Source organism: Rhinoderma darwinii, chromosome 12 (assembly GCF_050947455.1).
Source record: "Rhinoderma darwinii isolate aRhiDar2 chromosome 12, aRhiDar2.hap1, whole genome shotgun sequence".
Taxonomy (NCBI): Eukaryota; Metazoa; Chordata; class Amphibia; order Anura; family Rhinodermatidae; genus Rhinoderma; species Rhinoderma darwinii.
In genome coordinates this window covers 82,624,388-82,650,526 of record NC_134698.1, presented here as the reverse complement: position 1 = coordinate 82,650,526, position 26,139 = coordinate 82,624,388, and the positions used below count along the sequence as shown (strand labels likewise).

The 26,139-nt window shown below is 46.1% G+C and overlaps 1 protein-coding gene across 13 annotated transcripts in view; it reads left to right on the top strand.

The window, feature by feature from the left end:
• DGLUCY (D-glutamate cyclase) overlaps positions 1–26,139 on the top strand; it is a 43,373-nt gene that overhangs the window by 8,900 nt on the left and 8,334 nt on the right. For 6 of the 13 annotated variants that reach the window (XM_075844357.1, XM_075844358.1, XM_075844359.1 and 3 more), the window contains exons 2-4: positions 21,034–21,145; positions 24,715–24,868; positions 25,163–25,361. In XM_075844357.1, the coding sequence (XP_075700472.1) occupies positions 21,034–21,145; positions 24,715–24,868; positions 25,163–25,361 (465 nt within the window). Of the gene's footprint in view, positions 1–5,206; positions 5,432–11,808; positions 11,965–12,700; positions 12,785–18,224; positions 18,293–21,033; positions 21,146–24,279; positions 24,483–24,714; positions 24,869–25,162; positions 25,362–26,139 lie in introns of those variants that run through there. The other 7 variants (XM_075844354.1, XM_075844352.1, XM_075844353.1 and 4 more) reach the window with 7 other exon arrangements.

The following is a 26,139-nucleotide window of genomic DNA, read 5'->3' as shown; positions in this document are numbered from 1 at the left end:
GGTCCGGTGGCCCCTCATAAAAGGGGGAGTACTGTTAGGGATCTGCCAGGTACTTCATCTAGCTATACTCCTGGGATTAATCAATCCACACCTGAGGCCAGACCTGTTCGACTGACACCATCTCCCACCAACCAGGGTGGCAGGCTCAGGAGTGGGAGAGCCTATCGCGGCCTGGTCTCTCGGAGTTAGCTCCGCCCCCTGCCCTTTATTACCTGCCCTGTGCTCTCCCTCAGTGCTTGTAATTCTTTTGGATTCCTGGCCCCACTGCTGCTTGCTCCAGCCTGCTTCTGCCGTGCTTCTGCCTTGCTGCAGTTCTGCTTGACCTGCTTTGCTTGCCCTGGCTTGCTTCTGTCTCCGTGCCCGCTCGGGTGTACTCACTTCGTCCTGGTCCTGACTGTTCGTTCACCGCCCCGTTTCCTCGTGGCGTTCCGTGGCTACTGCCCCTTCCCTTGCGTGTTCCCCGTTTGTCTTCCAGTGCACTTAGCCAGCGTAGGGACCGCCGCCCAGTTGTACCTCGTCGCCTAGGGCGGGTCGTTGCAAGTAGGCAGGGACAGGGCGGTGGGTAGATTAGGGCTCACTTTCCCTTCACCTCCTTCCTGCCATTACAGGTGGAGTTTTCCGCTCCCTGCTCCACCATTCACTATGTGACGTCTGCCAAGAGCGGCATGGTGCAGATGGGCACTGCAGTGATGTTATAGCGCCTGCTTGTGCCCAGCCATAGACCGGAGGAGAACTGCAGAAGGAACTCCTATATTCCTTGTGGAAACAAGGCCAGGGAGTATTTATTTTATTATATTTAGGAGGCACTATGGGGGCATTCTACTGTGTGGAGGGCCCTATAGGAGCATTATACTGTCTGGGGCACTAAAGGGGCATTATACTGTGTGAGGGGTGGTATATGGGTAATATACTGTATGGAGGAATCTACTGTGTGTGGGGCAGCTATGGAGGCATTATACTGAGTGTTAAGGCACTATAGGAGCATCATACTGTGGGGGGGGGGGCAGTATAGGAGCATCGTGGGGGGGGGCACTATAGGAGCATCATACTGTGGGGGGGGGCATTATAGGAGCATCGTGGGGGGGGCACTATAGGAGCATCATACTGTGGGGGGGGGCACTATAGGAGCATCATACTGTGGGGGGCACTATAGGAGCATCATACTGTGGGGGGGCACTATAGGAGCATTATACTGTGGGGGGGGCACTATAGGAGCATCATACTGTGGGGGGCACTATAACAGCATCATACTGTGGGTGGGGCACTATAGGAGCATCATATTGGGGGGGCACTATAGCAGCATCATACTGTGGGGGGGCATTATATGAGCACTATACTGTGGGGGGGGACACTATAGGAGCATTATACTGTGGGGGGCACTATAACAGCATCATACTGTGGGTGGGGCACTATAGGAGCATCATATTGGGGGGGGGGGCACTATAGCAGCATCATACTGTGGGGGGGCATTATATGAGCACTATACTGTGGCGGGGGGACACTATAGCAGCATCATATTGTGGGGGGGCACTATAGGAGCATCATACTGTGGGGGGCACTATAGGAGCAACATACTGTGGGGGGCACTATAGGAGCATTATACTGTGTGGGGGGCACTATAGCAGCATCATACTGTGGGGGGGCACTATAGCAGCATCATACTGTGGGGGGGGGGGGCACTATAGCAGCATCATACTGTGGGGGGGCTCACTATAGCAGCATCATACTGTGGGGGGGGGGCACTATAGGAGCATCATACTGTGGGGGGGGCACTATAGCAGCATCATACTGTGGGGGGGCACTATAGCAGCATCATACTGTGGGGGGGCACTATAGCAGCATCATACTGTGGGGGGGGGCACTATAGCAGCATCATACTGTGGGGGGGGCACTATAGCAGCATCATACTGTGGGGGGGCACTATAGGAGCATCATACTGTGGGGGGGCACTATAGGAGCATTATACTGTGGGGGGGCACTATAGGAGCATTATACTGTGGGGGGGGGCACTATAGCAGCATCATACTGTGGGGGGGGGGCACTATAGCAGCATCATACTGTGGGGGGGGGCACTATAGCAGCATCATACTGTGGGGGGGCACTATAGGAGCATCATACGGTGTGGGGGCACTATGGGGCCTATATACTGTGTGGCGGGCTCTATGGAGCATTATATTGTCTGGGGCTCTATGGGGACATTATACTGTGTGGGGGCACAAAGTGAACTAGGAGTGTAAGGACAGGAATTGGGTGGGGTTAAATGTGTGACCTAATGTTACAAAAAAATGTCCCAATCTTTTTAAAGTTGTGAGGTGCATGTGACCTGTGCCATCTCACCCCCTCAAAATAAATACAGACCCCCTAGCTAATGCACACCCTTAGAGACTTGCAGCCGCCCCCTGTTCTTGCAGTCCTCTTAAATCCTGACATTGTCTGCAGGGACCCCCAGAAGGGGGGGGGGGGGCGGGCACCCACAGGATTTGCTGCTCGTCCAGGAGATTTCCCCTTTGTTAGCAAGTAATCTGTAAATAATGTACATCCAGGTCACCCACCTGAATACAAGGAGAACTCTATAAAGGGTGGAGGCTGAGGCCGGATTCACACATTGTGTAGATACTTCGGATTTTCCGCAACTTATTTCATTGTGGAAAATCCGCAGCACAAGATACGTGAACCGCAGAGGGGTTGAGATGTGAACAAATCTCGTCCACGCGCTGCGTAAAAAAAACGCAAAGAAAAAAGTTCATAAATTGATCTGCGGTGCGTTTTTCAATCCGTAGCACATCACTTTATGCTGCGGAATCGCTTCTCTTCGTTTGCTGCTTTTCCCCATTGAATTACATGGGAAGGTAAAACCCGCAACAAATAGCAGTTTTTGAGATTTTTGTGGCGGAAAAACTGTGATTCTGCCGCAAAAATTGAGACTCGGGAAAAAAATTTAAAATCTCATACTTACCCAGAACTCTCTGCTCCTGCCTGGTCTCCAGGAATGACGTTTCATCCCATGTGATTGCAGCAGCCAATCACAGGCTGCAGCGGTCACATGGGATGGACCGTCATCAGGAGGCCGGGCTGCAGGACGTCAGAGGGACGCATCGCCATGGCTACGGGTAAGTATAGACTTCTGATTTCTGATTAGACAAGGGGATGTGGTGGCGATGAACGATAATCTTTCACTCAGGTAGATGTGGTCAATCCACGTAAACCCGACAATTTATTGTTCGTCGTTCGATCGTTGCACGCTGTGGCACTTGGCGATTATCTCTTACATACAAAACATACAAATATTCGTACTATAATCGCTCCGTCTAATAAGGACTTTAGTCTCTGTTTACATCTCGAGATCAGGAGTACTTCCTGACATATACATCCAACGTATACCACCGTCTACGGTTACAGTGGCATACGTCGCCCATAGGGTCCCATTGTATATTTAAAAAAAAAGTAAAGCAGGCATTATGAGTTTATTTACTGGATGCCTCAGCAGAGCACGATTTCTTATAAATATGAAAAAATGCCGTCACATAACACATTCACCGAGCGCAGTGCAAAATGATATGTAAACGCAAGTATGCCTGAGGGAGCGCTAACGGCAGCCATATTGGTTGTCACTCAGCTTTCCCAGAAACAGATAAATCAGCTGAACAGAAACATAACATGAAGAAGAGGGCGAGTCTTACATTTCCTGGGAAAAAACATTGATATCATTAGCCTACGCTGGCATCGTTGTGGTTTTGCAGTAACTTTGAGGTATAAATTTAGCCACTGGCGCTGCACGGTGCGGGAGTCTGGCGCTGCACGGTGCGGGAGTCTGGCGCTGCACGGTTTCCATCTGAACAGCTCCTTGTTTCTTGGATAGAAGGAAGTTCAGGTCACTGCAATGTTTATTTAGTACTGAAAAAATAAGTGGCTAGTGCTTAAATAAAGCGCTCACGTAGGCGTCGTGTGTTTTTCTAGCTGGATCAGACATCCCATAATATGCCCGGCACCAACCCGAGACGGACACCTAAGTATAGTCCTTTCTGCTGAACACCAACGTTGCACCATGCTGGGGATCGAGTTCTAAGTCCTTATTCAGACGAGCGCGTCCGTCTTGCGTCCACCCAAAAATTTCAATGGGAGTCGGACGCTTCTTTTTCCCACTAGCTGATTTTTTTTTTTCAGCTATTGCCAAAAAAAAGCATCTTACTCGATCTTCAGGCGGATTCTGCCCGGACCTCCCATTGATGCCAATGGGAGGGAGGAATCGTCATGCCGACGGCAGGAATAGTTCCGCGGCGGATTTTGCAGCGGCACCTACCACCCAAAATCTGCCGTGTGATATAGCCCTAAGTGGCATGATAGTGGTGCTGGACCCTTATCTTATTATATGGTCCAACATCCTCTAACCTGTTCACACAAACGATGGTAGATGCTAAAAAAAAATAAACCACTAACCACACTCGCATACACCAAAAAGACACTTGTTTCACCTCTCATGCAGTCTGCATGCACAAATGTAGCAGAGCTGAATTTTCCACTGTTTCTTTTGTGCATCTTGATAATTAAGTTAATAGAATGTAGTCGGTTTACAAGGTGCACAGTCACAATCTGGTCTATAGGAGCGCCAGAAACAGTAGCTCATAGATCCAGCGGGGGCTGAGAAGACCACCAGGGGCCCCTTCACTGTAGGGATCAGTGGTGGAGGCTTCAGGTCACAGACCCACACCGATGTAATCTTCTCTATGTCCCTATGGCATTGCAAAAGTTTTAGAAAACCAGAGGTGCAATTTACATGACCAGTTTAGCTCCGTGGCACTGACCTACTCAGCTCTGCTACATCTACCTCTGGATAGTTGCTGCTCAGATAACCATTGAGTCTTTTTGTGTCACAGTAAAGGGTTTTTCTACAATTCAGAATATCTTCTAATAATTTGTAAAAAAGGGAAGTGGAGAAGAAAGTTTCAATTTGAGAGGAAACGTTAATATTGTGCCACAGCGTGCAAAGATATTGTGTGGAGATTGTGCAAACCAGAGCCTGGGGTGCATCGAAATATCAGTGTAGATCGACTAGACCTACAAATTCTGCCCGACAGAAGACGGGAACTCTTTATTTTCTAATGTCATGTTTATTCATGCTTTTTTGTTCAATTTATAGTGAAAATCCTTTAATCCGGCATTTGATAATCCAGAAGATCTTTGCCTGTTTTTTTTTACTTCTCTATGAACCTCCGTTAATCAAGAATATCCGATGCGTAATTAAAGGAATCCAGAGGCGCAGTCGTGCCTGTTCTCCAAAATTGTCTGCAATTCTGTACAATTCCCTGTGCCATCCTTGTCAGCAGCAGCATAACTACCACCGTAGCGTCTAATACAGGGTCCGCAACCTCAACGGAGCCTAGAACAGAGTCAGGGCGTTATGTGGTGTCATCCGAAAGAGAACACAGGAGCAGTAAGTCAATAGATGGGTCTGGTCTGGGGTCTCAATTTATTTTGGGCCTAGTCTGGGGTCTCAATTAACTTTGGGCCTAGTCTTGGGTTTCAATTAATTTTTGGGTCTGGTCTGGGGCTTCAATAAATTTTGGGCCTAGTCTGTGGGTCTGAATTAATTTAGGGGTCTGGTCTGGGGTCTCTATGAATTTTGGGGTTTGATGTCTCCCATGCTCCTATCCCACATTATCTACTTATGTGACTGATAGATAACATTCTCCCAGCATGCTCTGTTCTTTTGTCAGTTAATGCTGGGAGTTGTAGTTACACAAGCGATGTAGCTCATTTTCTGTAAAACTTCAACTCCCATTGTAGTCTAATGACTATCAGTTGTCAGGCCATGCTGGGAGTTGTACTTCTCTTTTTTTTTTTGTGACCACATTTCGGCTGGCAAGTGTGCCCTCCCCCTGACCTTCACATGGAGAAACTTTGCTACGGGGCCCAGCACCTTCTTGTTTTTCCTCTTTGACTGTTCCTTTGCTGTAGGTTTGTCTTTATTAGGGTTGCTCCCTCTGCAGGAGCGGTGCTGCGGTGGCGGTGGCCACCGCGCGGTGGTGCAACCGATAGACTAGGGACCCACTTTTAGAGGTCGCCATGAAGTGGCAAGTGGGCTTGCATACAATTTGATCAAAATGTTACAAAGAACCTCTCGCTCATATTTAACCCCTTAGTGACCACTAATACGCCTTTTTACGTCGGTCACTAATGGGCTTTAGGCTAGGCTGACGCCTTTTCACGTCAGCCTAGTCTAAGTCCTGCACGGGTCTCCCGTGCAGGCAGGAGCCGGGGCTCTGCTGTCTGATGACAGCTGAGCTCCTGCTCCAACGCCGTTTAACCCGTTCAATACAGCCGTCAATAGCGACCACGGCATTTAACTTTGTTTACAGAGGGAGTGCGCTCCCTCTGTCACCCATCGGCGGCCCGCGAATGAAATCGCGGGTCTCCGATGGGGTGTCATGGCAGCCGGGGGCCTGATAAAAGCCCCCAGGTCTGCCCTGGACATATTCCTGTTAGGGCGCGCCGGAGGCACGTCCTAACAGATTGCCTGTCAGATTTACACTGACAGGCAATAATGCTCTGGTATACAAAGTATACCAAAGCATTATAGCAGCGATCGGAACATCGCACAGTAAAGTCCCCTAGTGGGACTAATAAAATCAGTCATCAAAGTGAAATAAATATTATTAATAAAAAGTACAGTAAAAAAATAAATAAAACCATTTTTTCCCATAAAAAGTGGTTTTATTTAGTAAAAGTGTAAAAAAAAAAAAAAAGTACACATATGTGGTATCGCCGCGACCGTAATGACTCCATTAATAAAGTTAATATGTAATTTAAACCGCAAAGTGAACACCGTAAAAAAAAACCTCAAAAAACCATGGCGAAATTGCAATTTTTTTCCATTGCCCCCCAAAAAAGTCAAAATAAAAATGAATCAATAAGTCCCATGTACCCCAAAACAGTACCATTCAAAACTACGTCTTGTCCCGCAGAAAACAAGCCCAAAAAATCACTACATTGATGGAAAAATAAAAAAATGACGGCTCTTGGAAAGCGACGATGCAAAAACAAATAATTTTAGTTCAAAAGTGTTTTTATTGTGCAAAAGTCGTAAAACATAAAAAAAAATCTACATATGTGGTATCGCCGTAATCGTACCGACCCATAGAATAAAGGTAACGTAATTTACGTCGCACAGTGAACGGCGTCAATTTAAAAACGCATAGAACAATGGCGGAATTTCAGTTTTTTTTTATAATCCCCCCCCAAAAAGGTTAATAAAAGTTAATATAAAAATTATATGTACCCAAAAATGGTGCCATTAAAAAGCACAACTAATCAAAAAACAAGTCCTCATACAGCTATGTAGACGAAAAAATAAGAACGTTATAGCTCTTTGAATGCGACTATAGAAAAACGAATAAAATAGCTTGGTCATTAGGGCCTAAAATAGGCTGGTCACTAAGGGGTTAAATATTTTGCCTAGCCGCAATTAATCATTGTATACAGTGGATGTGCGGTCCATGTCTATTCTCTCCCCTTTGATATGATACAGAGTCTATCCCCTCTGTTGTTTTGTTTTACTTGGTACCAGCACTCCACACTTTTGGCCCAGCTGATTGTAATTTAGGAATGACCTCATAAGTGTTCCTGCTCCTGCTTGTACTCTCAGTTGGCCACTGGGGGCGCATGGTAAGGTGAGCTCATTCCATCTGTTCACTAGTTGTGCTACTGTGTGGTGGTGTCTGTTGCTGTGGTGCTGCGCTTGTGGGGGGACGTGGCCCAGAGCCAGGGAGGCTTGGCTTGGCCTGATGGCATGGGTGCTTTTGGGCCTCTGGGTTGCTCCCTCTGCAGGAGCGGTGCTGCGGTGGCGGTGGCCACCGCGCGGTGGTGCAACCGATAGACTAGGGACCCACTTTTAGAGGTCGCCGTGAAGTGGCAAGTGGGCTTGCATACAATTTGATCAAAATGTTACAAAGAACCTCTCGTTCATATTTAAATATTTTGCCTAGCCGCAATTGATCATTGTATACAGTGGATGTGCGGTCCATGTCTATTCTCTCCCCTTTGATTTGTCTTTATTAGGAATCACGGAGGTCATGGACTCCTGTAGATACCCTCTCCCATTGCTCATTGAAGTTTTGCCATCTTGCTGGGTGCAGTTGTCACAGTGAGAGATAGCTGGGAGCCATATGCCCTGATCTGTGGGCACTGTGTGAACCTGTGACTGTTCCAACTCCTGGGGCGAGAGATTCCTATAACTGATGAAAGCCGGCCAAGAAAACCTTCATCTTTACTTTTTAGGCTAAGGAGAAAAATTAAAGTGCAGTTAAAAGTTTGACAAACTTCTGGCATGTCATAGTGACATGTCAGAAGTTTGGATTGGTGGGGGTCCGAGCACTGAGACCCCCCACCAAACGCTAGAATGAAGCAGCTGAAGGTCTCGTGTGAGCGCTCAGCCGCTTCGTGTCTGTTCGGCTTTTTCCAGAAATAAATTTATCGTGTACGGAGTCAATAGAAAGTCTATGACTCCATACTCCGATACATCGGCTTTCCGGAAAAAGCCAAACAGACACGAAGCGGCTGAGCGCTCACACGAGACCTTCAGCGGCTTCATTCTAGCGATTGGTGGGGGTCTCCGTGCTCGGCCATGTAAGAAGTTTGTTAACGTTTAGCTTCACTTTAAAGAAGAGGAGGGCGGCTCCTTGTGTAATACGTCTTTCATCAGGGCTCATCTGATGGTATGGAATAATGTGCATGTAACCCCCTGTGGGGTAGACTGAGGGACTGCTGACGCCCTCAGCCCCGGGCATTTGGCGATATTCCGGACTGATTGAAAACCAGGATTTAATGAAGAAATAGAGGATCTTCTGATGTCTATTTTATGGCGCCTCTTGCAAAAAATGAAATTCTATAGTCTCAAAATGTTCGTTGAATAAATGTGTTCACGAATATTCTGAGACTACAGAATTTAATTCCATCTTTAGTTTTCAGATGGACTCCTGGCGATGTGCAGGTGGGAGAGAATACAATACAGACGTCTTACTGGAAGCCGGTGGATTGCCGTTACAGATGCAGATTTCTTCCTCCTGATGATGAGGATGCATTATATAAAGGAACAATAAGGCCTCATGCACACGACCGTAGTTTTGTCGCCGCATGCTATCCACAATTGCGGGTAGTATAGAACACATTCTATCCTATGGGCCAATGCACACGACTGCGGTTCCCACGGTCCGTACATTGTCCAGGAGCCCGGTCTGGGCTCCTTAAAGTCACTGCACATCTTGTGTGTGTAAGGTCTGTGGTTGTGGACGGCCTGCGGATGACACTCGCCGTCCACAGGTGACCCCACACTGTGCCTCAGTCTCAGATATCCCAGTGTGCCTGTCACATATACCTCCATGGCAGCAGCCTCGGATACTCCCAGAATAATTCACAGCCACAGTGTTAGGGCCGATTCACACGACCGCGAATTTAGTCCGTGCAGGCCGCGTGGTTTTCACGCGGCACGCATGGACCAATAGAAGTCTATGGGCCAGTACAGACAGTCCGTGCTTTTTGCGTAAAAAGCGCGACACGTTCAATATCTCCGCGTATTTCGCGCATCACGCACCCATTGAAGTCAATGGGTGCGTGAAAACCACGCAGGTTGCATGGAAGCACTTCCGTGCGAACTGCCTGTTTCGCGCACCAGCTGTCAAAAGGATGAATGTAAACAGAAAAGCACCACGTGCTTTTCTGTTTACAAACATCCAAATGGCGTGTCATAATGATGGCGGCTGCACGAAAAGCACGCAGCCGCGTATCATATGATGATGGCTCACGGAGCAGGTAAGTGGCTTTTGCGCAGGCAAAACGCTGCGTGTTTAACGTGCGCAAAAACGCCACGGTCGTCTGAATCAGGCCTTACTCACTTCGCCCAGCACCACGTCACGTGGAGCAGCCGTGGCTCCTACAGACGGCTGTGTCTGTTTGCTGGGCAACCAGATGCTTTCTCCGCTAGTCACAGCTGCGGCTCTTGTTCCCACCTCACCTGCTTGATGCGCAGGAGGCGCGATGCCACCCTGAGGACATGGACAGAGTTCAAAATATTGCTGCTGAAAAAGGACCGGGTGCAAGTTCACCGTTTGCCCTACGGTTAAAGCAGCTGTGGTTATGGCACTCATGGTAAAGTTGGCAAAATACCCCCCCCCACCCCCCACCCAGTTTCTGGTTCCATTTGCCTTGTGCCAGTCCCTGTATATTGGTCTAGCATCAAATCCCCGGTGTACAGTTGAGTCCCTGTCTCTGGTGTCCAGTGATTTAGAGTACCCAGTACCTGATGGATCCCATTATAAGTTGTGGAGATCCGTCAGAAGGAAAGGCATGACGGTAATGTGAACAGACCCTGAAGCTCTGTGGTCGGCACCGTAGTCCTACAACATGTGTCCAGAGTTCATGTCTGAGCAGGAGCAGCGTCTGAGTGGAGCCAGGATGTCCTCCCTGTTCTTCCCCTGCGGGTAAACTCATTAACTGCCTATGAAATTAAACCCAGTGTATATGTAAATTAGCAAGATTAGATTGTGAGCTCCTGGGAGACTGATGTGAGTGACAGTCTGCACCGCTCCATGGAATATGTCGCTGTTATTCTCTATATTTAGAATGGGAATTAATCAGATTTTTTTAATGGCAGAGAATTTGTCCCTTGCAATTTTATAAATCGTGATGTAAAGTGTTTACACCAGCAGAAATCATGTTCATTTACCACCGTGGAGCGTGCCGGATCCTCCTTATAATTGGTATAACCTAGTTTTAGGGCAGAGTCTGCGCTCGCTATTGATCTGTCCTCGGCCCCGGTGCAGACAGCGCAGCAGAGACTCCCCTGCAGCCGCCTGCACTATTAATAATATACAGGACTGTCCTTATTTCCATTGACCTGATTTCCAGTGTGTTCAGACTCATTCGCCAAGACTTACGATATACGTCAAAGCTTTTCTCTGCTGTGCACTTAGGGAAAGACTCATAGTTTTGTAGGTTAAGTACTTTAATTCGTTCATCCCAGGCAAACATTAGCGAATAGGTGTCAATATTTAGTTTCCGAAATGTCGATAGTTTTGCCAGGGACCAGGACTTTTTGCAATCCATTAAGTTTATACAATAATATAATTGGGTCCATTGCTCAGGAACGGCGGCTCCCATTGTTCTGAGATGTGTATTCAGAGCCCTGAGGTACAACTGTACACTAGTATATAAAGAGCTATTCTATAATCTACTAATAATCCTGATAATTGCTGGAATACGCCAATAATAAACCTAACAAGTCAGATTTTACCATGGTTTCCGGCCTGCCAGAGGGTATAGGTAATTTTGTGGCAGCCTGTACCTGCTGATCCATAGCCAGAGTGCAGGCTACCACAAACGGCCTGCTACAATGCAGCTGATTGATTTACTAGGCAACAATGGGGAATTTCATATTCTTGTAGTCCTGAAAGTGTCACCACTCCAGCGTGTAAATGGAGGGATTCTGCTAATAAGAACATATTATGGAATTGCTATTTATGCAATTTCCTTAAAAGTTCACTAAAGGTATATATTGAACTGTAAAGGGTCAGTTCGAACGGTGGATTTTGCGTGGCGGGTCCGGACGCAAAACCTGCCACGGAACTATTCCTACTGACGGCAGAAAGATTACCCCCCCCCCCTCCCATTGACATCAATGGAAGTTCGGGCAGAATCCGCCCAAAAATCTAGCAGGACGCTTCTTTTTCTAACAAAGTAACAACAACAATAATAATCTAGGTCAACAAAATATTTTGCATTGTGTCTTTATTTATATCGTATTTTATTCTTTTAAAGAAGAAGAAGAAAAAGAAAACCTTCATAGCGACTTCCTCCTGCTGTTCTTTCCTTCTTGATTTGAAAGAGAAAACGTGTCCGTCGCCTCATGAAAGCCGCTGCCTGCGCCACTTGTAGTGAACGCGGTTCGTGACTTGAGGCAGCATAAAAGGTCTTGTGAGCGGATGTTTTATCTTTACCAGTAATGATCACATATGATAACTTTCCGTTTATTATAAAGTCGAATTCAGACGACCGTAGTCTACGTCCGTGTGGCGGCTGTTAAAACAACGGCTGTCACACGTACGCATGTATTTCAAAGGGGCCGTTCACACGGCCGTCGTTTCAACGGACTGTGTGAAGGGTCCGTTGAAAAATAGAACATGTGCTATTTTCTTCCGTTTTCACGGATCCCTCGATAGACTTGAGTCTATGGGGATCCGTGAAAACGGGACCCGCGCGGGTGCAACTCGGACGTGAAAAACAGCCGGAACCTTTACGCAATACATAGATGACCATTTAAATGCTACAATACGTGACTGGCAGAGACTTTCCATGGCGATAACAGCCGATCGCCGCGGGTTAGAGAAGCCAGACCTGCCGTGATCAGCTGATCGCCGCGGGTTAGAGAAGCCAGACCTGCCGTGATCAGCTGATCGCCGCGATAACGTCTTTTTTTTTTTTTTTAAAGGGGTTGTCTTCGTGATATTACCCTACAAGACAAGGCCAGGAGTGGATCCAGAAGAGATGTAGAAGTCTTTCCTTATACCTTTCCCTTCTGTTTATACTCATTGTATCCACTCCTGGCAGTGGTTTAATAACTGATTACATGAATCCAACCTTATGGGGCGATGAAGAAAAGTTATCGCTCTGATTTGTTGGTAGCTATAACCGTATTTCTTGTTTATCGCAGCTCTCTGCTTCCTGTAGGATTGTGATAATTATGAATATCTGAATGGAGCTGCTGGATTCTCGTCTCGTCGCTCTGCAGCCTGCGGTGAGACTGACTATTAAATATACAGATTTATTTAATTTACACAGAGCATATGCGCATAACTAATATCTGCAAGTCTTGCAATAGAAAGAAGGGATCATACGATACATCTCGTCCCTCCGAGAAATAGAACTGGTGTAACAGTCAGTGCTATGCCAAGTCACATCTACTATGGGCACTTTTTTGTCTGGGGTTGTCACTTCTGTCTCCCCACACAGGAGTGAGGAAAACCCGTCATACACATTGGATGAAAGTCGGCTGATTTCGGTGAGATCGGTCGATTATCACGTGTATGGGGGTCTCCCTACTGTCCCCCGACGGCAGATGTTGAAATTACAGAAAGCCTTATTCTGCTGTCCCATAGACAAGCAGGCTCGGACGTATGTGCATTGGTATAGGGGAGCTGGGAGAGAGCTGATGAATAGGAGTTCAGCCAACAATTATCTCATGTAGGCAAAGCGCAGTCGTAATACAGACGTCTGAAATAATTCCACACGTTTCTGCTGTATGTTCAGGGAGATATGCTGCATTTACACATAGTTACCAGCAGATGGCGATTTCATATTTCCTACCGATTTTATGGGTAAACATTTTTTGTTCACATACTTTGACTTGAGAATGGAATGTTTTTTTGGGGTTTTTTATTTTATGCTGAATGTCTTTCTGATACAGTATCACACACGATAGGATTAGATACACAGCTCAGCAGACAGTATCACACGCGATACGATTAGATACACAGCTCAGCAGACCGTATCACACGCGATACGATTAGATACACAGCTCAGCAGTCAGTATCACACATGATAGGATTAGATACAGAGGCTCAGCAGACAGTATCACACATGATGGGATTAGATACACAGCCCAGCAGACAGTATCACACACGATAGGATTAGATGCACAGCTCAGCAGACAGTATTACACACGATAGGATTAGATACAGCGGCTCAGCAGACAGTATCACACATGATAGGATTAGATACACAGCTCAGCAGACAGTATCACACATGATAGGATTAGATACACAGCTCAGCAGACAGTATCACACACGATAGGATTAGATACAGCGGCTCAGCAGGCAGTATCACACATGATAGGATTAGATACAGCGGCTCAGCAGACAGTATCACACATGATAGGATTAGATACAGCAGTTCAACACAACATATAGTACTCTCTGTTCTTTTTCAAGGTTTTGCAGCTTTATAAGATGGTGCCCATAAAATGTCAAACTACAACCTGCAGAAATCCCTCTTTATAAGCTGTTATTGTCATGAATGCAGAAGTTGTGTCTCTTGCACACACAGCAGCTCGGGGGACACAGAATCACTTCTCTGGGATAGAGCGCTGCACAAGATCTCCTCAGTGTCTAGTAAAGGTCATTTGGGATTCCTGGAAAACTGGACCGTAATACAGAGTGATTCCACTTTCCGGGAATGCTTCTGTCTTTTGAGACTCCTGGGATGGTGTAAGGCTGTTCACACAGGGTGGATACGCTCCGTAAAAGCAAACCGTGTATCCGACCTGTGCGCCGTAAGGAATTTCCGTCGAAAAAACGCACTCAATTTTGGTGCAGTTTTTTTTACCAGAATGTCCGCTGCAGAAAACTGCACCTAAAAAAACAAACCTTCATACTTACGTAGCCATGGCGACGCGTCCCTCTGCCATCCTGCAGACCAGCCTCCTGGAATCACCGCTTTTCGCAAAAAACGCAACATCTGCTATTTGTTGCGGGTTTTACATCTCCATTGAATTCTTGCGTTTTTCAAAATCACAGCAAGGGTTGGTTTGGGGTTTCTTTCCAGCAGTCAGTGGTGCTTTTCTCCTATAGACCTCCAGCACACAATGTGTTTTGCGTTCCTTTATGGCGTTTTTTGCAGCTTTTTAATTTTTAGAATAAATCATGTGTTGCAAAGAAGAATCTGCAAAGAAAAATCGGAAGCAGAACGCCTACGAACATCTGCCCATTGATTTTTGCCGGCCAAAAAGAAGTGCATGTCACTTCTTGAGCCGTTTTTCAGACATTTTTTATTTTGTGTGTGCACGTTCAGACGAGTGTCGGCGACCTCGGATGTGAAAAGTTGCAGTTTTTCACGTCCGAGGTGCACCCGTGGGGGACGGGTTGTCACGGATCCCCCATAAACTAGAGCCTATGGAAGGATGCGTGACGAGCAGTAAAATAGGACATGTCCTATTTTTCCATGGACCCTTCATGCTCTGATACACTGCAGATTTTCTGCAACAGAATTTCGAACGTTCCCGCTGCGTAAACGCTGTAAAAACCGCAACAAAGCAAATCTGTTGTAGAATTTCTGCTCCCCATTGAAGTCTATGAACACGCAGCCTCTCCGCACAGAACAAGCAGCGTAAATTGACACGCTGCAGAATTGAAAGTCGCACCGCAAAACACTTTCCGCAAGACTATTCTGCATTTTTTTCTTCAGCGTGGGCATGACATTTTCCAAATCTCATCCACTTTGCTGCTACTGTAAATGCTGCAGAGTTTCCGCCATGAATTCCGTTGTGGAAATTCCGCAGCGTTTACACTACGTAGGAACCCGGCCTAAGGGTATATTCATATGTTGCATATGAGGCTCGGTTCTTAGCACAACGGCATCGTAAAAGCGCATTTGGTTTTCGGATGTGGTTTTCTTTGCGTTTTTAACCGCACCTCAACCGCAATGTCCGAATACACCCTCATAGGTTAATAGTGAAATGTTCCTTTATTGTGGCAGAACTCTGGCCCTTCAGTCAATCACTTGGTCATGGATGGGCCAGTCCGGTGCCACTAGCAAACTAATATATATATATATAGATCAATGTGTATATACTCAGTCATAGCGTAAACCTGAGTATAGCAAGACACGCACTGCCCATTTTGCCCGGTCCCTGTGAGCTCGGCTCAGGGATTGAATCTGTAAATCATAATGTTATCTAAGGCTCTGTTCACATCTGCGTTAGTGTCCCGTTCTGACGTTCCGTCGGAGCTTTCCATCAGAACGGACCGAACACAGTGCAGGGAGCCGGGCTTCTGGCATCAGTTATGTACGACGCTAGGAGTCCCTGCCTCTCCGTGGAACTGCTGTCCTGTACTGAAAACAGGATTACAGTACGGGACAGTTGTCCTGCAGCGAGGCAGGGACTCCTAGCGTCGTACATAACTATGATGCTAGGAGCCCGGCTCCCTGCAGTGTGTTCGGTCCGGGACTTGCGGCCGAAATACGTTCCGTCCATTACGGACCGAATATGCTCGTGTGAATCCAGCCTTAAAGAGTCTCTGTCACCACATTATAAGTGCCCTGTCTCCTATATAAGGAGATTGGCGCTGTAATGTAGATAACAGCAGAGCTTTTTATTTAGAAAAACGATCTATTTTTACCACTTTGAGCGATTTTTAGCTTTATGCTAATTAGTTTCTTAATGCCCAAGTGGGCGTGTTTTACTTTAGACCAAGTGGGCGTTGTACAGAGGAGTGTATGACGCTGACCAATCGACACCTACATTACTGTCACCTACATTACAGCGCCAATCTCCTTATATAGGACACAGGGCACTTATCATGTGGTGACAGAGACTCTTTAATGAAAACCCCAAATTTAGTGTCTCAGAAAATGAGAATATTAAAGAAGCCCAATTTCAAAAATTATTTTTAATACGGAAATGTCATCCTACTGAGAAGTCTTTCCAGTATCTGCCCTCAATACTTGGTCGGGGCTCCGACTCTGCATGATTTACTGCATCACTGCGGCGTGGCATGGAGGCGATGAGCCTGTGGCACTGCTGAGGTGTTATAAATGCGGCGTGGCATGGAGGCGATGAGCCTGTGGCACTGCTGAGGTGTTATCAATGCTGCGTGGCATGAAGGCGATCAGCCTGTGGCACTGCTGAGGTGTTATCAATGCGGCGTGGCATGGAGACGATCAGCCTGTGGCACTGCTGAGGTGTTATCAATGCAGCGTGGCATGGAGGCGATCAGCCTGTGGCACGGCTGAGGTGTCATCAATGCGGCGTGGCATGGAGGCGATCAGCCTGTGGCACTGCTGAGGTGTTATGGATGCGGTGTGGCATGGAGGTGGTCTGCCTGTGGCACTGCTGAGGTGTCATCAATGCGGCGTGGCATGGAGGCGATCAGCCTGTGGCACTGCTGAGGTGTTATGGATGCGGTGTGGCATGGAGGTGGTCTGCCTGTGGCACTGCTGAGGTGGTATCAATGTGGCGTGGCATGCAGGCGATCAGCCTGTGGCACTGCTGAGGTGTTATCAATGCGGCTTGGCATGGAGGCGATCAGCCTCTGGCACTGCTGACGTGTTATGGATGCGGTGTGGCATGGAGGTGATCAGCCTCTGGCACTGCTGAGGTGTTATCAATGCAGCGTGGCATGGAGGTGATCAGCCTCTGGCACTGCTGAGGTGTTATCAATGCAGCGTGGCATGGAGGCGATGAGCCTGTGGCACTGCTGAGGTGTTATCAATGCAGCGTGGCATGGAGGCGATGAGCCTGTGGCACTGCTGAGGTGTTATCAATGCTGCGTGGCATGAAGGCGATCAGCCTGTGGCACTGCTGAGGTGTTATCAATGCAGCGTGGCATGGAGGTGATCAGCCTCTGGCACTGCTGAGGTGTTATCAATGCAGCGTGGCATGGAGGCGATGAGCCTGTGGCACTGCTGAGGTGTTATCAATGCTGCGTGGCATGAAGGCGATCAGCCTGTGGCACTGCTGAGGTGTTATCAATGCAGCGTGGCATGGAGGCGATCAGCCTCTGGCACTGCTGACGTGTTATGGATGCGGTGTGGCATGGAGGTGATCAGCCTCTGGCACTGCTGAGGTGTTATCAATGCAGCGTGGCATGGAGGTGATCAGCCTCTGGCACTGCTGAGGTGTTATCAATGCGGCGTGTCATGGGGTGATCAGCCTGTGGCACTGCTGAGGTGTTATGGAAGCCCAGGTTGCTTTGATATCGGTCTTCAGCTCGTCTGCATTGTTGGGTCTCATCTTCCTCTTGACAATACCCTATAGATTCTCTATGGGGTTTAGGTCGGTTGAGTTTGCTGGCAGCGATACTGTGGTTATTACACCGGGTGTTGGTACTTTTGGCAGTGTGGGCAGGTGCCAAGTCCTGCTGGAAAATGAAATCAGCGTCTCCATAAAGCTGTCAGCGGAGGGAAGCGTGAAGTGCTGGGAATGTCCTGCCAGACGCTGCGCTGACCGTGGACTTGATATAACACAGTGGACCAACACTGGCGCTCAGTGTCGAAAGACCTGGCCTCCTGGATCTAATTCTGGTTTTTGCTTAATAAATGCATGGAACGTGTAGCAAATTATCTGCACTGTGTGCACAGGGCCTAATAGTATACATAAAGTGTAATTATCCTCTCAACAGTAGTTTTGCTCTCACCACTAGGTGGCGCTGTGATACTAAGAACTTATATTCCTTAGGAACCTTGTTTCGGGACTCCAGTTTCTGCTCGGGATTCTCGTGTTTCACTGAACCTTCAGCTGTTCAAGATCGTGAGTTTGTTTTTCCTGCTGTTTGTGTCTGTGACTTGTCATTGGCAACATTATAAGGGTAAATTCACACATGATGTAAGAGTCACAGCGTATATTTTTTCACCTTTTTTTTTTACCTGTGTATTTGTGTTACGGATTTTAGTGCGAAGCTTTAAATAACATTGAAGCCTTTATAGATGCAGAATTTCTTCAATCTGCGACGCGTAAAGTGCCCAACCTAAAGATTTTCCACATTGGAACAAAATGGCGCCATGTATGAATTGCAGATTTTCTTTATCTGATTAATGGAGTAATTTTACGCTGCAGAAATTTTATGCAACAAGAATACACAATGTTTACGCCACATGTGAATGCACCCGAAGTCCTAGGTTCGTTTTATAGTTCAGAGGTCGTTCAAAGTAACTAATAATCAGAAGTGAATTTACGCATAAAGATAATGCAAGATATGGAAATAAAGTATGTGACCTATGAAATGATGTTACCGTGAGGGCAGGGCTATAGAAAAATCACAGAATGGCGCCTGTATTACTGCGGCGTATTTTACATCAGTATTTCTAGGCTCAAACCAGGAGTGAAACGTAAAAGGAGAAAAAACATTATAAGGGTATGTTCAGATGGTGCTGCTCGTTTTTGCAGCAGTCGTGGTAAAAAAAAAAAAAAATGTGACTTGATCTCGTTGTCTGAATCTACCCTAATAGGCCCTGTTCACACTGAGGTTTTTTTGCAGGCGGAAAAATCTGCCTCGAAACTCCGTCAGGTATTTTGAGGCAGATTTTGACCTGCACGTACGCTGTGTGCCGCGTTTTTTGCTGCCTTTCTCAGCCGTGGCCATTGAGCGCAGCCGGCAGATAATGCAGCGAAAACCGCTTTCTCTGCCTCTCATTGATGTCGATGGGAGGTCAGAGATGGAAACGCCCAAAGAAAGGGCATGAAATCAATGGGAGGCGATTTCAAGCATGTTTTGGCGCGGTTTCCACGTCAAAAACAGGAAAAAATAGTCAGTGTGAACTCCCCCCCCCCCCCTTAGGGTGCAGTCAGAACCGTATAAAAGAAAATGCATTCTAAGCGGTTGAAAAACGCACCAAATCGCAGTAAAAACACTTAGGCTCAATGCGCACGATGCATATTACGTGCCGGTTTTACCGCGCTGATTTTCGTGCGGCAAGTCCGCAGCGTAATCCAAAACCTGCATAGTCAATGAGATTCCAGGAAATCTCGTGTACGCGCTGCAGTATTTTTTGAGACAGAAATTGACCTCAGGTGCGTTTTTTAAAATCCGCAGAACGTCAACTTAACTTGCGTTTCCACATGCGACGTGTATCTGCCTAGTGCCGCGGAAAATGTCACCAAAACTCACAGCATGAAAACGCACTGAAAACCGCATCAAAACGGGAAAACCGCAGGTGCGGTTTTTACCTGTGAATTTCCTGCGTATTGCTGGAGTTTCTGACCACAGCGTTTCCTGTCCTTCTTTTTTTTTTTTTGGACTCGTTCCTTACAAATACTGGTGAATGAGGCCTAATATTGTCTGCACTGTAATAAGCTATTATGCATTCCTGTATTTTGCACCAATAGCAAAGGGGGAGGGGGAGCAGAATCCCTCATGCCACCATTGTTACGTTGAGACGCTGGCACGCATGGAGGAGCTGAGCTCTGGTTGGCACTGCTGAGATTTTAACAGAACCCCAACTAGGGGGAATTTGCAAACAATTACTTGTAGCTGCTTCTTGTGTTCACCAATTCATGAAGGCCTCGGTTTTTACTTACTCAAATGTTTGTGTTGGTAAAAAGGGGGCAATAAATTCCCCAATGTGATTTCTGACCGTCCTTCATGGAAACGTTCTGCACTATAAAGTCTCACACTTATAACTGTTTAACAAGTTAGTTAAAAATTGATACGAAGTGAGCAAAATCTGAAGAACAAGATCTCGCTGTGTTAGTCGCGCTGCAGGTGTCACCTGTCATGGATTTACCTGTGTCGTCAGTCCCGGAGGTGGGTCATACAGTCGGAGGGCCACCATAGTCAGCGAACCCAATGTGTAAAGTCTTGTCGTCTTTACTACTTCTAAGAGATTAGTGGGGTCTTCAAGAAATATTAAGGGCTCCACCAGTCAAGCGTAAAAGTGATCATCTTTCTAATATACTTTGGTTTAATTCATCACAATTTTAAAGAGCTCTGCTTGCTGTCAGTGGGTGGAACAGTTCTTGTTTACATCCCAGTGCTGGAAATCTGACCTTATTATGTCCAGTTACAAGGCCTGACCCCAGTGCAAGACGTGATACAGAAGACAAGCATTTCAGAAGAATTTTATTGGTGGGGTCCGGTTGTCCGTCTGGCTGATAGCTTTCTGTATCTCCCAGCTATGCTTTTGGGTACTGCCTTGTCCTTGTTTGTGCCGCGGAAAATAGTGCGCTCATTTGCCATACTTAGCGCCTGGCATCTGATCTCAACAAACAACTCGCTGGTTTTCCTGGTGGTGTTCTGGCTTAAAGGGCATTTTTTTCCCATATGGAAATATTGGGATTGCTTTGTGTTCACTGCAATCCAGTGATTTCACCTCGACTCATGGGTGATGCGGTGTTGCTGGAGAGCCCAAGCCGTATTACTTCCCCCAAATCAATGCAGCATTTTTGCCAATTCAATACATGTCTAATAAAAATTGCTTCATTCTTGCAGACAGAAAAATCAGCTCGTACTCTGGATTTGCCATCTGTAATGACTGTGGTTCGTTTCTTGACAGGTGCCTGGCATGGTATGTCTGAATTCATTGAGGTCTCTCATCCCAGCTGCTGTTCGTGGTTTGATACGACAGAATCGAATACATGTCCGTAATACATCAGGGATGTCTGCAGGTAACCATTTACATTAATGCGGTTGTCCCATCTAAACAACTTATCCCCCCCCCCGGTAATTCGTTGATAGCGCTGGGGGAACCTTCAGACACTCAATAATGGGTGTCACTGTAACCGCATAGAAAACGCACCAAATCGCGGTAAAAATGCATGTGGGTTTCGGATGTGGTTTTTCGACGCGGTTTTAACCTCACCATCTCAACTGCAATGTCTGAATGGACACTTAGGCCTCATTCACACGTCCGTATTTTGCTTCAGTATTTGGAAGCCAAAACCAGGAGTGGGTCCAAAACACGGAAGAGGTGCAAATCTTTCCATTGTGGGTTTTCTCTGTTTATGTTCCACTACTGGTTTTGGCTTCCAAATACTGAAGTAAAATACTGACCAGAATACTGACGTGTGCATGAGGCTCTAGTACATGCAGGTTTTTATCAGGTTTTTTTAATGCAGTTTTTGAAGTCAAAACCAAATGTGAATCATAAAGGCAGAGAAAGTATGAAAAACAAATACTACTTGTCTTATTTGAATCCACTCCTGGTTTTGGCTTCAAAAACTTCTTAAAGGCACAATGCACCATTACACTATAGCTATATTGCAGCATTTATACAATTTCAATAGCAAAGAGGAAACTCTACCCCGCACTCTTAGGTCTCATGCCCACTTCAGTTTTTGTCACTGATATCACCCTGAAGCCATTCATTTCAATAGGCCCTTACACACTTCCGTTATTTTGATGGATCCGTTGTTCCGTTCCGTCAAAAGAAGAGCATGTCCTACTTTGGTCAGTGATTCCGTGACCGTGGGGTCTGTTTTTGACGGATCCGTTGCCCTAGCAACGACAGGGCTTGCCAAAGTTCACAGACTGGGACATGTGACAAGTTCAAATAAAAGTTCAATACCTTCCGTTTTCTTAGCGGCAACACGGAAGTGAAATGGAAGCACAATGTCCGTTTAAAACGGAAACACGGACCGGACACTGAGTACACACGGAAACCACACGGATCCATCAAAAACGTCCGAGAAAACGGTGATGGAAGTGTGCATGGGGCCTTAGGGCTAGTTCACAGAGTTTTTTTGGTGCTGTTTGTGACGCGGAAACCGCGTTGGAAACAGCGCCAAAAACTGACCAAAATCGCCTCCCATTGGTTTCAATGGGAGGCGGAGGCAGCTTATTCCCACGAGCAGAAAAAAAGCTCTTCCAGCGTTTCCGTTTCTGACCTCCCATTGACCTAAATGGGAGACAGAGAAAGCGGGTTTCATTGCGTTTTTTGCCACGGCGCTCTGTGGCCGCAGCTGAAAAACTTTCCCAGAAGCGCAAGAGATTGCAGGCAAGTCAAAATCATGTGGCCATTCACCGCAGTGTGGGAGTCATTTCAGCCACATGCAGGTGCTGCTTAGTGGGACTGTACACTTTACAGGGGGACGGAAGTGGAGACATTTCTGCTTTAGAAAAGTGTTTATCACTTCAGCTTATGCAGCCATTTTCCAAACAACTAAGCAAAATACTGTCACGCTGTACTATGTATGGGACGATCTGAACCAGCTAAACTCTTGACTGCGAAAGCTCACGGATAAGGGATGTATACATACTGTCTCGCCTAGATTAGCACTTGGGACTACTCTCAAGGACACCAGGGACTCGGGACTGCTCCTCTGTCTGTCTCACCAAGTCAGGGGGGCAGATTAATACATTGTGTCACGGCGGCAACAAGTGTGCACCAAATTCTGTCACACAGATGTATGGCAATTTGGTGTCCGTACCATATGTTGGAGCAGCTCACGAAAACCTACACGTACCCTGCACCATTTACAATTTCAAAAATGTGTCTGCAGCAGCTTTTTTTTTTAAAATGGGTCTTATTAAAGTGATAGCACCGAAGCAGGAATTAACGTCTGCTGCCATCTGTATTGGCACGAAGGATCATTCTTATCATAATTACACAATGCGCCCCCTGTGCGTAACGTGACTGGAATGAAGAAGAGTCCAAAATCCAGTTGTTGTCACCTTTGCTCTATTTCCTTTAATTATTTACAAAGAACACGGTATAAATGTATTCTTCTTTCTTGAATGCGACAGCCCCATAACGGGTCATACTACGATCCATGAAACCGTGTGCTGTGTAGTTGTGCTTGAGGCGAGTGCGGTCACAGCTGTTAAATTATTTTAGTCTTCAGAACAATTCATAAGCAGAATTTAGGTCATTTTTTTGATTTTTGCTACAGCACAGTGCAGTAATCCACATTTACCACTAGATGACGCTGCAGGTATAATAAATTCACAATAAATTCCCATTATCACACGGCAATATTGACTGCTGCAGTTTTTAAGGCTTGATGCATTTATTTCCTTGCTGAAGTCTAAACGTAACCGGAAAGCTACATGTTAAAAAGTACCGGTGAGTTTTCAGTAGAAGCGTTTACCGGAGAGAGATCGGGTTTAGATCAGGTCTTTTGATGCAGTTTTTTAAGCCCAATCACTTTGTGAATCATAAAGAGAAAGTATAATGGACAGATACTTCCTTATTTGAATCCACTCCTGGTTTTGGCTTAAAAAACTGCATTAAAAACCTGATCAGAACCTGTGCATGTGAATACATATTACAGTTTCAATGCATTTTCTTTTTTTTTTGCCACTCATCACTCTGTGCCATTTTGCCTTTAATCCATGACTTTACAACCCAGCAATATGCTCAGATCAAAATTTTTTGCTGCAGGTTTTCTTCCACAATATTGCAGGAAAACGTTGTGATTGTGTGAAAATTGCTGCAAAAAACATTATATGACCGCAACGTGTAAATGCGTCCTAAGGGTATGTTCAGACGTAGCAAATTTACAGAACAATACATGTGTGCAGGTGTCTTAAAATCTCATCCACATGTAGCGGAAAAAATCTACACGCAATTCAGGGCATGCTGTGGATTTTGAAATCTGCCGCATGCCCATTCTGTTGTGGAAATGCCACAGATTTTCACACTGTCCAATGTAAACTTCAGACGTTGAAGTTCGGTTAAAACTGCATACGAAAACCACATGCGTCTTTACCGTTATTTGATACGTTTTTCAGTATTGCTGTTCGGCGCGGTTGTCAGATACCTGCAAAAGTGTTTTATCTATTAATGATTTTGCAGGTAAAGAGTAGTTTTACCTGCAACGCCACGCGGCTATTAACACGCAATTTGACTACAGTGCCAAAAAGCGAGCAGGAGTGGCGTTCAGCCGCGTCAGTGCCACCTTATGGAGCCTTACCCTTAGTTCCATCTGTCATGACAGACTGAAAAACGGATGATTTTCATGGGCTTTTCAAACGGTTTAGATCCCATGCAGACAGAAAAAAAATGTAAGTGTGAACATGGCCTAAGTTAAATTGAACAGACCACTTCTGTGTATTCGTGAATTTTGTCCAATGTCCTACTACCTGCAATGATTCATCTAGGTATAATTAGCGGCCTTGCATCTAACTTAAAGATGTTGTCATTTCAAGATCCAATTCTGATTATCTAGAAACCTAAATCTCCCATTTCATCCAGAATTGCAGTTCTTGACCTTGTGTTTTATTGTTCGTATTTCAGGGTATAACCAGGCTAACGTCGTCATCCTGCACAAGTCTTTAGCCGATGATTTTGAGAAATTTTGCCAGGCCAATAGTGGCCCTCTTCCCCTGTTATACCGCAGCGGCCCTGGAGAGCGGAAATGTCCTCCCCTCAGCGGTGACTCCGATATACGGTAAGAAATCCTCTGTCACTTCATGCAAAATTTTATTGGGTGGATAAAAGGAACATTACCCCGGCAGTCCGTCTCATCTCCATTTTTCAGTGCAGGTTAATAGAATCAATTGTTCCCTGTTATCAGCCATTTCAGCCTGAGGAGACTGTAGTGTTCAACAATGGGATGATTGACCGGAAGAGCAGAAAACTCCACTTTATGTCCCATATGCCCAGAAACATTCACATGTGGTACTGATATCAGCTGCGGCACTAGCTCAGGGCTTTGGGTTTTAGGGTCTTCTGTATGTTGCAGGACGGACTGCCTCCTGTATCGGAGATATGAAGATGGTGTCTACGCGGAGAGCCTTGCCAGTCTGGAGAGTTATACAGAACAGCTGAGGGATATGGTGACTTTCTACCTAGGTTGCAGCTTTTCCTTTGAAAGTGCAGTGGAGAAGCTGGGGGTACCCGTGAGAAACGTGGAGCAGGAACGGAACGTCAGCATGTACAAGGTACCGGGTCGCATAAAATATTAGGAATTAATCAATGAATATGTTTGTAGGATTTGAGTATTAGCAAGTTGGCGTCTGGCATAGGCTGGGTTAAAAGTATTATAACCATATTTGAGCCTTATGGTCGACCATCAAAAAACACAGAAAATAAACGTGATCGGCCCCATTCACACAGTCTGGCTGCTTTGCCTACTCGATTGGTTACTTCAGCCATGTGTCTATCAAAAAAAAACACTTTTGATTTAATGGTGATTAATTTTGCAAATAATTTATTTTGTGCTGTTGCTTAATATCTTATGCACCAGTCACATCCGGAGCTGCATTAACAGCTCCACTGGTTGTCCTTGGAAACTGACTGCTGACATGTGACTAACAGCTTAGGCTTCGTTCCCATCACGCTAATGGCCCCCATTTAACATATATGTTTAATAGAGGCCATGACGGATGCTATACAGCGTCATCTGTCCCCCGTAGTGACTCATTGTATAAAAAAAAAAGTATACATTTAATGTATATGTTTTTTTACTGGAATTTATTGTATGGAATAGCGTCGTCTGCAATGCTGGTCCCTACATTTTTTGCAGTAAACCAACCAGTTGGAGTCGAAAAGGAAACGTGATGTGAATGGCAGCTTTGCTCTAATTTTGTAAACATTATCCGAGCTCCCACAATGCACCGCACACTAGTAACAGTAAACCAGCTGTATTTAGGTCTGCATGTGACATTCGACATGATGTGACCGTACAAATAAAGCAAGTATTGACTATGTAATTTGCCT